Source organism: Herpailurus yagouaroundi, unplaced genomic scaffold, assembly GCF_014898765.1.
Source record: "Herpailurus yagouaroundi ecotype Mexico unplaced genomic scaffold, PumYag 200, whole genome shotgun sequence".
In the NCBI taxonomy this organism is placed as follows: domain Eukaryota; kingdom Metazoa; phylum Chordata; class Mammalia; order Carnivora; family Felidae; genus Herpailurus; species Herpailurus yagouaroundi.
This window is the reverse complement of record NW_024412431.1, coordinates 3,107,012-3,119,326: the sequence shown is the minus strand read 5'-3', so window position 1 is coordinate 3,119,326 and position 12,315 is coordinate 3,107,012. Positions and strand designations below refer to the sequence as shown.

General features: G+C 59.7%; 2 protein-coding genes across 15 annotated transcripts in view; one reads left to right on the top strand and one right to left on the bottom strand.

Moving 5' to 3' along the window:
- The first annotated feature begins 269 nt into the window (after positions 1-269).
- Positions 270-3,284, top strand: TMED1 (transmembrane p24 trafficking protein 1). Its single transcript, XM_040449924.1, has 4 exons — positions 270-553; positions 1,226-1,323; positions 1,466-1,649; positions 2,240-3,284. The coding sequence occupies exons 1-4, from the start codon at positions 371-373 to the stop codon at positions 2,456-2,458; spliced, it is 684 nt and encodes a 227-aa protein (XP_040305858.1). The 5' UTR covers positions 270-370; the 3' UTR covers positions 2,459-3,284.
- The window catches only part of DNM2 (dynamin 2), a 90,767-nt gene continuing 81,484 nt past the window's right edge, over positions 3,033-12,315 (bottom strand). For 9 of the 14 annotated variants that reach the window (XM_040449900.1, XM_040449899.1, XM_040449902.1 and 6 more), the window contains 5 exons: positions 9,772-9,883; positions 9,086-9,250; positions 6,629-6,861; positions 5,382-5,624; positions 3,894-4,783 (listed from right to left, as the gene is read on the bottom strand). In XM_040449900.1, coding sequence (XP_040305834.1) covers positions 4,714-4,783; positions 5,382-5,624; positions 6,629-6,861; positions 9,086-9,250; positions 9,772-9,883 — 823 coding nt within the window. In that variant the 3' untranslated portion in view covers positions 3,894-4,713. Of the gene's footprint in view, positions 3,422-3,893; positions 4,784-5,381; positions 5,625-6,628; positions 6,862-9,085; positions 9,251-9,771; positions 9,884-12,315 lie in introns of those variants that run through there. The other 5 variants (XM_040449901.1, XM_040449907.1, XM_040449908.1 and 2 more) reach the window with 2 other exon arrangements.

Sequence of the window (12,315 nt, the reverse complement as noted above, 5' to 3'; positions counted from 1 at the left end):
CTTACTCTGGGAAAACTTCAGTGAGGGGCTTTAGAAGGTCCCGGCCCGCCTCCGACTTAGTTGTCTTAACTTTTGCCTGAGAAAGATGCACCATCATAGTACTTATTTTTGTCATTTTTTTTTTCCCCATCATCGGTTGAGACTACAGCCGGAGGCCACTCAGGAGAAAAAAAAAAAAACCCTCCAGATGATCGAGCGTTGTTAGGCACATCGGGCACTCATTCGGGCAGCTAAGCGCTCAAGGGGCCCTTCATTTTTCTCTTTGCTGGTTTCATGGAGCGGCTGCCAATGAGCTCCGCCGAGTAGCAGAAGGGGCAGGGCTAGCCCTTAAAGGAACCACGACCTCTTAGCAGACCGGAGGGTGACCCGGATGATGGCGGCCGGAGCGGCCCTAGCCTTGGCACTGTGGCTACTACTGCCGCCGGTGGGGGTGGGAGGGGCAGGGCCACCGCCGATCCAGGACGGCGAGTTCACGTTCCTGCTGCCTGCGGGGAGGAAACAGTGTTTCTACCAGTCAGCGCCTGCCAACGCAAGCCTCGAGACGGAGTACCAGGTAGAGGGTCCCAGGTTGGGGAGCCAGCAAACAAGCGGAGCCTGGGTGAGGGGGCGTGGCCAGGCAGCTGAAGCGAGGCATGCATTAGAGGAAGGGGGAGGAGCCCGTGCGTAAGAGCGCGGGGGCGGAGCTAGGGAGCGCTAGCCGGAGCTGGTGGAGACGGCGTGTAGAGCGGAGGGGGTGGGAATAATGGCAGGAGGCGGGGCTAGAGTGAGACACCCAGAAGGGGCGGGGCCATAGGTTATAACGGGGAGCCTTTCACGGGGCGGGAACCTCCCGAGTGGGCGTGGCCAAGAGTTTGCGACGGCCAGAGTCGGTGGGTGTGACCAAGACGCGCCACAAGAAAGGGCGTGGCCAGCAAGAGGATTTCGCAGGGGTTGGGTTAAGGAAAGCTGGGCCCTGTCCCCTCATTTGGTGTGTGGCCAGGTAAACGTCGATCAAGGATTTACGACGCGGGCGTGACCAGATGAAAGAGCCAAACCCAAAGCGGTCATATCAATGAAGACAGAGCCAAGGCTAAGGTCTACCTGGGACAGGTCGGGCGGCACCAGGTCGCAGGTGTAGATGTCAGGGCTTAGGTAGCCTTCTGGTGATCTGTATGGGTCTGGCTTTCCCTGGCAGCTGCTCTTGGCCTACCCCTAGCCCTCCACCCTCTCTTACCTGCCCTCCCAGGTGATCGGAGGTGCTGGACTGGACGTGGATTTCACGCTGGAGAGCCCTCAGGGCGTGCTGCTGGTCAGCGAGTCCCGCAAGGCAGATGGGGTGCACACGTGAGTTCAGTCCCACTGTCTGCCTGGGTTCGGTTTCAGCCCTGCCCCTCCCCAGCGGCCTCAGGTTACCACCTTCCCTGCCTCTCAAGGTCCAGCTGGTGGGCCACTCAGGGTCACGTGTATCTGTGTGTCTTTCTTCCAGAGTGGAGCCCACGGAGGCCGGGGACTACAAGCTGTGCTTTGACAACTCCTTCAGCACAATCTCAGAGAAGCTGGTGTTCTTTGAACTCATTTTTGACAGCCTGCAGGACGATGAGGAGGTTGAAGGCTGGGCAGAGGCCGTGGAGCCCGAGGAGATGCTGGATGTCAAGATGGGAGACATCAAGGTGCGCTCAGACTGAACTGGGGCCACTCATCCCACATCTCCGGCTTTTGGGCAGCCGCGCTCCCGTTCTTCCACAGAGGCTGGGGTCCGCATTCGCCTGACCCAGCCTCCCTGGTGCCCCCACCTTAATTATGTTAATAGCAGCTCACAGTTAAAATAATACATTTCTAGGTGTAGGAGGGCTTAAATATTTCATGAAATCTCCGCATGAAGTAGGTAGTGTGTTCTCAATGCCCCATTCTAACTGAGGCACAGGATGGCTAAGGCCACGCAGCTAGCAACTGGCAAAGCGAGGATTTGAACCCCGGGCAGTCTGGCTTTAGCAACTGTGCTGTTGACTACTACTAAGTACATTTTTTACACTTATTTAGGCATGTAACTCTCACAGCAATTCGGAGGGAACAGAGGCCCAGAGAGGTCAATTAGCTTGCTCAAGGTCACATAGCCACTCGGTACAGAGAGCAGATTTAAGACTCACAGCAGCCTGGCCATAGAGTCTGTGATCTTAGCTCACCCCATTCCCCCTGGTTTTATTGGTCTCTGCTCCCTGAGAGGCGGAGGCCTGACCCTGTCCCTCTCTCTGCCCCACAGGAATCCATCGAGACCATGAAGACCCGGTTGGAGCGTAGCATCCAGATGCTGACGCTACTGCGGGCCTTTGAGGCACGTGACCGCAACCTGCAGGAAGGCAACCTGGAGCGGGTCAACTTCTGGTCTGCTGTGAACGTGGCCGTGCTGCTGCTGGTGGCCGTGCTACAGGTCTGCACGCTCAAGCGCTTGTTCCAGGACAAGCGCCCTGTGCCTACGTAGCCCCGGAAGGAAGAACGGGGAAAGGGCAGCAGGGTACACGTGTGTGAGACGTGGGGGTCCCTTCCCCAACTGAGTTTCCTTCGGGAGGGGAGGCTATACAGTCAGGGCCGGAGGTGTGGCCCTCAAGTGTCCTCTCCCTTGGAGGGGCCAGGCAAGAAACACTTGTTGGCTTGGCTGACGGACCTGGGCCCTCCGGGAGGGGCAGCTCAGTGGCTGTACCTGCTCTCCTGGAAATGGTGCACGGACGGGGGCACCGCAGCATTTGAATGCAACCCTTGGGTATTGTGGCTCGTCTCCGTGTCCCCTGCTGTAAATGTGTGTGCCTTAGCCTGAGTCTTCCAGCACTGCACTGGCACTAGGTGTGGGATGGGGCCCGGGAAGCAAACTCTCCCTTCCCTTCCCTACTGGCCTTCTGAACCAGGTTGTGGTGGGAGGGGGCTTGCTGTTTGTGGGGCCCGTGCCTTCTTTGGTCTCCCTGTCACCCCACCAGAGGCCTGTTCCTGCTGCTGCTGGGGGTGGCTCCGGGCTGGGGGTGACCCGCTGACACCAGGGGCTGGGAAGGAGACAACAGTGCTCTTGCCAGGACAGTCACTTTATTGAGAGAAGGAGCCCAGCCCCTCAGCCCAGTGCAGGGGGGAGGCTCACTGTGAGGTCTGGTAACAGAACTCGAAGAGTGGAGACTGCGAGACCACCCGCCCCTGCTGCTTTCTCTGCGGGGGCCCCGGGCAGAGCTGAGGGGTAGCCCAGCCAAACCTTGCACAGGAGACTCACAGAACAAAGGGTGGTCTGGCCTGGGCACTGAAGTCAATAAATTATGGTCAGAAAATCACAGAGCCTGGTGATTGGGGCTCAGGGACACCAGCCGGGACAGACCTGGCCCCAAGGGGGCAAACCAGACAGGCGGGAGGGGTCTCCCACGAAGTTCAGAAGAAAGGTCGGGCGGGAGCCGATGGAGGTGGTCGCCTGGGCACAAGAGAAAAATCAGAAAGCAAAGTTTAACTGTGACCGGGGCTGGGCCAGGAGGCCTGGGACCTGAGGGGGTGTCCTTAGGACTACAGCAGTGGGGAAGGGTCCTGACCACTGCGGTTCGGGGTGGAATCCTCTCTCCCCTTAGTGATTCTGATGCCCACCCTAGGCCTGCATCCGGGTCTCCACACCAGTGCGTTAGGGGCCGCAGCCAGGCCCGTGTTAGTATGTGTGGAAGGGGAGAGGGGAACATCTGCCCCTACTCCTGAGGTGTTAAGGAAAGAAAGGATTTTCCCTTGAGAGCATGGTTGTCTCTGGAAGAAGTGAACCCTCTCGCCAAGAGCAGAGCCCCGCGAGTGGGGTGTGAGAGCCGGGGGTGGGAGGGAGGCCTGCTGGGGGGGGGGGGGGGGGCGCCCGGGGAGCAAGTCCACATCCTCAGCCTGACAACACAAAAGGCCCACACAGCAGCCACTAGAAGCTTCTTCCCTTTATTTTAGTTTATTAATAGGATACAGAGTGCAGGCACTTACAGTGGTCAAACCGAGCGAGGAGCGAGCGAGGTCTGCTCAGTGATGGGCCACCTGGGGCCCACCCCGTGGGGGAGGCCTGGGTAGGAGCCAGGAGCCCCTCAAAGCCTCCCCACTCACTCAGCCCTGAGCCCAAGCCACCCCGGAGACCTGGGGGAGGGGGGGACCCAGGGAGGAGAGAGTGAGGCCGGCAGGGCTGAGGCTTCCGGACCTGGCAAAGGCACCTCCGGCAGCCGAGGCCGAGGAAGGAATATTTACAACTCAGGCAGGGCGGGCAGCGCTGGGCCTGCTGGGCCTGCTGGGCCTGGCTTGCTGCCGGGAGCTCCCGCTGCTGAGAAGCGGACATGCTCCTTGGGCCCCAGGAAGGCCTGGGGGATCCAGGCACTCCGGGTGCCTCTATTCTCGGCCTTTCCTGGCCAGAGAAGCCCTGGGCCAGTCCCCCACCCCGGCCCGAGTCCTCATTCGAGATGGCGCCCAGAGTGCGTTCCCTCCTCTGCTACCCCGAGGCTCCATCCCCCAAAGTGCACCACCCCGGCTCCCCCCCTCCCTGCCCGGGGGCTCCAGGGCCCCTTCGGTCAGTGCTGTGTGCAGCAGACGGGGATGGGGGCCAAGGTTAGGGAAGAGTCAGGGGCTGCCCGCAGGGAGCCTGGTCCTGGCACGCGGACGACGGGGCCAGGGGCAGCGGAGGGGCCCAGACCGAAGCTCCTGCACCGCGGGTGTGCGAGGACCCCCTGAGAACACGCCCCCCCCTGCAGCCGCAGCCTAGTCGAGCAGGGATGGCTCGGCTGGGCGGATAATGGTGGGCCGGCTGGGCGCAGCAGGGGGTCTTCTGCTGCAAAGAGAATAAAGACAGACGGGGAGGGGGAGGGGGGAGATGGCAGTGAGGCCATAAGTAGGATGAGGGAGAGAAGCCCGCCCCCCGCCCCCCCCCCCCCCCCCCCTGGGGGGGGCCCAATGCCCGGATGCTCTGAAGGGGGTGGGGGGCCGGGGAGGAGGTGGCAGTGTGACTGTGTGAGTCCCCAACCCCCCTCCCCCCCCCCCCACACACACCCGTTCTTCATGGGAGAAGTGAGGACAGAGCCTGGCCTGCAGGGTGGGGAGAGGCAGGGCAGAGGTGTGTAACGGCTCACAGCGCGTGTCCTCAAGTAAGAAAATGGTCAAAACCAGGAGCAGGGGCCCCTCGTGAGGAGTCCCATCCTGCATCACGGGCCACCTGCTCAGGCAGGGGACAGGCCTGGGAGCCCTGGAGTCACCTTGACTCTCCACCACCACTCAGTGACTTTGGGGAAAGCGACTTGGTCTCTCTGGGCCTTAGTTTTCACACCAGCCAAATGGGGATGATGACTCCATTCCCCACAGGGCGCGAGGAGAGGCCCCAGGGTACAGGCCGGGGGCTCTAGTGGCAGGCAGTGAGGGGGGTCCAGCCTTACCTGGGCACTCCAGGGGGGATGCCGGGTGGAATCCGAGCCGGCCGAGACGGGATCTGAGGCGGGGCCGAGAAGGGGTCATTGTTGGCAAACACGCTCTGGGGTCCAGGCCTGGACGGGATGGGGGGTGCGGCAAAGGAGGCTGCCGGCATGGGAATCAGGGGGGGGCCCGGGGTCGGGCCTCTCACTGCCGGGGGCCGGCCTGGGGGATGCACGCTGGATATGGGTCGGCGCTGTGGAGTGGGGCTGTGGAGAAAGGAGAGGGTGTGAGCTGGGGGTGGGGGTGGGGCGCGCCAGCCTGGCCAGTGTGGCCGTAGAGGGCTGAGGCGGAGGGAGTGGCGCAGGCAGGCACCAGCTCCCGCCCAGGGACATGCAGGGGGGCAAGGACCTGTTCCCTCCATCCACCCGCCACCACCTGCTTGGCAATGGCTGTGCCCCCACCTAAAACTTGAGCCAAGGCCCACCTGCACCCCTCCTCAGCCACCAGGGCCTCCCGCTTCCCTCTGACCTCACTCCCACGGCCCTCTGCCCCCCACCGGCCCTGCTTGGGCCTCCCGCCTGCTTCACCTCCTCCAATCCACCCTCCTTAGCCACAGATCCCTCCAGAGCCCAGCCCTGACTGCAAGTCCAAATGCCTCCAGAGGCTGCAGGGCCTATAGGCCCCTGCCCTGGGCGCCCCACAGGCTGCCCCGTTCCCCAGGTTGGGTGCCCTCTCCCTAAGTAACTCATGGCTCCCTGAAGTCTCAGTAGGGCTGGCACCTTCTAGATTTCCCTGACCGACCGTCTCTTCCTGCCACCTGCCCCCGTCACCGGTCAGGTATCCCTGTCTGATGGTCTGCATTGCCCATGCCAGGGTCTCATCTCCATCCAACAGCTCTGGGGCGGCTGAGGGGGAAGGGGATGTGCCAGCTAAGGTTCCCAGCGGCTCCCGCAGATCGTCCCCAACCCGCCACTCTCATCTGTGCTCCAGGAGGATGACCCGTGGCCACCACGGCCCGGGCCTCTTGCCCTCTCTGGCTTCCACTTGGGCTCACTGCGCGGGAAGCACCAGGAGACACGTGGGCCTTTAACCCAACCCTTCTCTTCGTTGCTTCAGGCCCACACAGGGTAGCCGCTCCCACTGTGGCCAGCCCTGGGGGCCCCTCCACCCTGCCCACCCCGTGGGCTGTGCCCCGACGGGACACACGGGAGGAACTGGGAGCCCACAGGCAGCATCCTCCGCCAACTGCGGGTGACCGGGCCTTACGGACCTGTGGCTGCTGGAGCTCTGGATCCAGGTGTCATCGACAGGCGGGGGCACGGGCGTGGACACGGTGCTGGTGCTGATGTCCCCGATGATGTTGAGGGCCTCCTTGAGCGCATGGTACATGCGCAGCATGTCGTCCCGCCTCTGGGCCTGGTCGGCCGACTCCTCCATGAGGCTGCTCTGGTCCGCCGAGGAGTACAGGTAGGCCAGCAGCTCGTGGTGGATGAAGGCCTTCGTCTGGGGACAAGGGGCGGAGAGGTCAGGGCTTCCACCACGCCCGCCTGGGCTGCTGGCTGGGAGGGCGGCCGCCACACCCTGCAGGCTTTCCTGTCTTTAACTTTACTGAGGGACGAGCCAGAGGTTTACAACCCGGGGGTGGGGGGGGTGGGGTTCTACCCAAGTGTCTGCCGTGTCTCTCGGGGCCACCTTCCAGTGTTCTTCCAGCCCGTCTCACCAGACGCTGATGATCAAACCTACCCCGAGGACCCTGCCTCTGGCATCGCCATCTCTCCTCCCATCCGTTATCTGCCAACTGGCGTCTGTTAAAAAACTGCTAGCTCCCTCTCTTAAAAATAAATGTTTAAAAGGGGCATCTGGGTGGCTCAGTCTGTTGAGCGTCCGACTCTTGACTTCGGCCCCAGTCATGAGGCCAGGGTCCCCGAGTCAGGCTTGTCTTGCTGAGCGTGCAGGCTGCTTAAGATTCTCTCCCTCCCTCGGGGCGCCTGGGTGGCGCAGTCGGTTAAGCGTCCGACTTCAGCCAGGTCACGATCTCGCGGTCCGGGAGTTCGAGCCCCGCGTCGGGCTCTGGGCTGATGGCTCTGAGCCTGGAGCCTGTTTCCGATTCTGTGTCTCCCTCTCTCTCTGCCCCTCCCCCGTTCATGCTCTGTCTCTCTCTGTCCCAAAAATAAATAAACGTTGAAAAAAAAATTTTTTTTAAATAAAAAAAAGATTCTCTCCCTCCCTCCCTCCACCCCCACCCCCTCCCCGTCTGCGTCTGCCGCCCCCCCACCAGCACACCCGGGGGCAAAAAAAAAAAAATAAACAACAACAACAGTACTAGTTTCTGTTCATTGTATACTTTGTTCCTTCCAAAACCTCCTACAGGATACAGGAGTTTTTCAGTTACTTTTACTGCATTTCTAGGTACGTGTGTTCATGTGTACATGAGCTTCTACAAATAGGGACAGGTTTCCCTCTTCCTTTTCAGTGTTCACACCTCTACGCGATTTTTCTAATCTGACTACACTGGTTAATGACTCTACGAAAAAGTTTTAAACACAAGTGGAGATAGCCAACTTGTTCTTGACTTTCGAGGGAATGCCTCCTGAGCTCCCCCATTAAGGTCAAGAGTGGCTTTAGGGCGCCTGAGTGGCCAGTGGGTTGAGCGTCTGACTTCAGCTCAGGTCGTGATCCCACAATTTGTGACTTGGAGCCCCGCGTTGGGCTCTGTGCTGACAGCTCAGAGCCTGGAGCCTGCTTTGGATTCTGTGCCTCCCTCTCTCTGTCCCTCCCCCTCTCAAAAATAAACATTAAAAAAAAAAAAAAAAAAAGAGTGACTTTGAGACTGAAACACAGATTCCTAACAGAAGACTCCTACAGTTGTCTTTTTCAGAATGGATGTTGAATTTTCCCAAATGGCCTTTCAACATCTCCAAAAATGACCAGGCTTGACAGTTTATTTCCGCTCCCCTTTTATACACATGGAGCCTTCCTGTATATTCTGTTACGCTCCACAGTTCTTTTTCTACATTATAAATGAGTTATTATCAACCTGGACATCCTCTTCTCTCTTTATTTTTGCTTTAGACCCTGTTACATTGCAAGCTTTCACAGGCACAACATAAACCCAAAGCTGGCCTACGTAGCTTCTTGGGTGCCCAGCTGAGCGGGAGGCCTGATAATATGAACCCCCTGCACCCTCCCAGCAACCGAGAGCGGGAGACATTAGTACAAGTGCATTTCACCAGAGAGAGGCCTAGAGCCCCGTGAGTCTCGGGAGCCCGGGGGTAGGCAGAGCCCTCCAGTGAAGGTGGGCTGGGCCACAGGCCACCAGGAGGCCACAGCTGGGGACAGACTCAGTCTGGGCTTTAATCCCACCTCCCACTCTTCTGAGTGACTCAGGGCAGCTTCCTTGACCTTGCTGGGGCCTCCTTTTCCTGTCTAGAAAATGGGAGATGATCACAGTTCTTCTCCTAGGGTTCGTACAAGATTGAAACACTTCAGAGAAAGTATATACGTGTGGCATTTGTTTCAATTACCCAAGGAAAAGGGAGCGAGCTCCACGTGGCTTGTACCTTCTAATCTCCCGAGAGAGGCTGGGAACCCTGATTCTGACGTTTAGAAGGTCGTGACTCACTCTAATGTTAAATGTCATACAAAGGGCGTCCGGGCCCAATCCGGCCGTGGCTGCCCTGGCCTCCTCCCCGGCGGCGGGCGGGCCCTGGCGGGGCCGGGCACTCACGTTGTTGATCATGAGGTGCATGATGGTCTTTGGCATGAGGTCACGGATGGACTTGTTGATGATGGCCACATAGGAGTCCACCAGGTTGCGAATGGTCTCCACCTGGCGCTCCAGCTGCGGGTCCATGGAGAAGGTGTTCTCCTGGACCCCGTCCTCATTCTCTGCCTGTGCGGGGAGAGGGCAGGCGGTGAGGGGGGACTGTGGCCTGAGGCGAGCGTGGGGAGCCCCCCTTCTCTGCGAATGGCTTGCCTTGTCCTGCCCACCACCAGCTTTCTGGGGATGTCCCCTGATGGCCGTGTTGGCTTCAAGTGGCCCTGCCCGCCCCTGGCCTGAGCTGCCTGGACCTGGGGTGACCATGCCCCAAGGTGGTTGGACCCCTCACGTGGGGACTGGAACATGTCAATTTGGGGGCCGAGGGCAGCCACGTTCACTCTTCCTCAAGGACAGGAGGAGGAGAGGGAACAAAACAGATGGGGTCCCAGGCCATGTATATCCCTGTCCTTGTCTTTACTTGGAGAGCCTTCTGGACCCTGACCACAAAACCCTCTCTCCTTTCCTCCTTTGTTTGCTCACGACAGTATGGGCTATGATCCTAGAAATGACCCATCCAGGGAGACGCCAGACCCCTTCCTCTCCCAGGGTCAGCACAGCCCGACGTGTGCCGGCCGGGCAGGGCGGTTCCTTACCTGGTCCTTCTCCGGGTAGACCCCAGCTCGGAGGAACGAGGCCTTCCAGCTGTCCACGTCCTCCTGGGAGTCACAGGCCAGCTCGATCTGCCGCAGGTCCTTGTAGACGTTCCTGCAGCAAGAGGGAGGAAGAAGAGGCATGTGGTTCGACCCTGCCCGTGGGGCTAACAGGTGCAGGGAGCTGTAGCGTGGGCTCTGGGGTCCGAATGACGGGGATTCACACTTGACCCGGGCACTCACAACTGGAGCCCCAGGATGGCAGTGGCTCCTGCAACCGGTCGGGCTGAGAGGAGCCCCCAGTTAGGGCCTACAGCATCTAAAACCCTGCCAAGTGCAGCACACATGCTCGGTGATGTATGCAACTAGTGGCATCCGTGGGGTTTTGTTTTTGTGGGTTCGGGTGACTCCTCTCCTCTCCCCTCTTCCATGCCCTCCTGTGGGGGCCAAAGGCTGCCCAAGACACTCTCAGAAGTGGGCAGGTGTCCCCTAACACCCCTGCCTGGGGAAGCTCCCATCAAGGTTTCTCAGGGAGGCTACAGCAAAGTTGTTCAAAAGAACATTCCACGATGGCAGAACCTGTGTCGTCAGGTGCGGTAGCAAGGAGCCGCAGGTGGGTTCTTTGTGAGCACCGGGAACGGGGCCGGGGTGACTAAGGAAGTGAATTTCAACTTCATTTTATTTCAGTCAGTTAATATTTAAATAGCTAAATTTGGGCCAGTGGCTACTGCACTGGATACTGAAGGTCTAGAATGTGCCCCGACTCCTGGGGGGGCGGGGCTGGGCTGGTGGGGGGAAGGATGTGGAGGGTTGGGGCTCCCAGCTGAGCATGTGCAAAGCAGGACAAATGTGGGTCTGTGAGCAGAGGCGGCAAGAGCCACAAGGCTGGAGGAGAGACGGATGGACAGTGTTCTGCAGGCTGGGATCTGTGCCACACACGTGCTCTCCTGTCCCACAGGGCAGCGGTGGCCGAGACGGCCAAGCTGGCCCACCGCTTCGGCGTGAGATCCGAGTCTGAGGTTACTCATGGCCCGTGACGGAGCTACGGCCAACTAGCAGTCAGTGCGTGGCTGCCCTGAGACTTCTGGAAGGAGTCTCAGAGAGTGGGAGGCGGGCCTTCGTTGGGAAGGCTCTTCCTCTTCTGTTGCACTGCCTGGAATATCATGGTGGCTGGACCTCGGGCAGCCATCTTGGAAGAGGAGGAGGAAGGCTCAGGAATAAGGAGGGACCTGGATGCCTTTGGAGCTGCCCCACCTGCCCCAGATGGGAACGTCATAAGAAACAATAGCAACTTCTATCTTGTTTCTGTGACTATTATTCTGGGGTTCCTGAGCTCACTTGTAAGTGATACATTAGGTACCATCTTCACAGGGGATCACGGGACCGGGAGGCGGGCCAGCTGCCCACTGTGCAGCAAGGAAGGTCTTCCTGGCAGGCCTGCCCCACAACAAAGCCCAGGTTCAGCCACGCCAAAGCGGGTCTCAGAGCTTCAGGCCATTCTGTGACAAAGCAGGTAGAGCTACTCCTACACAGAACGTGACGCTGGCTCCAACCCATGGGAGCGATGGATGGGCAGTGAGGGAGGTGGTCCCGGGGCAGCGGGGAGGATGTCGAAGTCTGTTGGTCCATGGTGAAGAACCTCCAGGCCCTGGCTGAAAGCCGCTGCGACTTAGGTGCTCCCTGGCTCCTGGATGAGGACGCACCAGAGTCCCGCGTCCACACTCTGCCCTTCCCCCTGCTCTCGGATCCCCTGCCAGCTGGACCTCTTCCCAAGCTGAGAAAAACATCTTTATTTTTGCTGAAGTCTGCCCCCAGTGCCCGGCGGGGTGGGTTTTCCGAGGACCTCCTGGGCCTTTCTCTTCTGTCTACACTCACCTGAGGGTCTCACCCCCATCTATGACTTTGAACGTGGCCATGCATTAACAACTCCCCAATTCACACCCCGCCTGGAGCTCATTCCCCAACACCAGACTCTTGAATGTGCACGGCTGCCTCCCTGATTCCCCACGTGGTGTCTCAGAGGCCTCTCTCCCTCAGCGTGGCCCCGAGCCAGCCCCTGATGGTCCCCAAGCCTACCCTGACCCTGCCTTCCCCAGCTGATGGCAGCTCGGTCCCTGCATGAGTTCAGGGTCACCAGAAAATGCTTTCCTCTCTTGCACCCACATCTACCAGGGCTTTGGTGAGCTCTGACTCTCGGCATCAGCATTGGCTGCCTCCCCCTCTACGTCCTCAGCCCCACCCCAGCCCAGCCCCCACAGCCTCCCACCTGGACCAGTGCTATGCAACCCATCCTAGTTTCCCCACTCCTGCCCTACCCCGCCACAGCCACCAGGGGGCGCCTGTGAGCACCTGAGCAGGGGCCAGTCCCTCCTCCGCTCAGAACCTGGGCCATCACTTCATCAGGTCTCTGCCCAGATAGGACTTTCCTGACCACACACTGGAAGCACCCACGGCCGTTTTCTGTTTCTCACTTGATTCCCTTTCTAATTTTTTTTTTTTTAATGTTTCATTTTGAGACAGAGAGAGACAGAGTGCTAGTGGGGGGGG

Excerpts from the sequence above, each read along its gene's own strand:
- TMED1 (XM_040449924.1), top strand. The coding sequence starts at position 371 with ATGATGGCGGCCGGAGCGGCCCTAGCCTTGGCACTGTGGCTACTACTG. Across the intron at positions 1,324-1,465 it reads AAGGCAGATGGGGTGCACAC|AGTGGAGCCCACGGAGGCCG; the intron begins GTGAGTTCAGTC and ends TCTTTCTTCCAG. Across the intron at positions 1,650-2,239 it reads TCAAGATGGGAGACATCAAG|GAATCCATCGAGACCATGAA; the intron begins GTGCGCTCAGAC and ends TCTGCCCCACAG.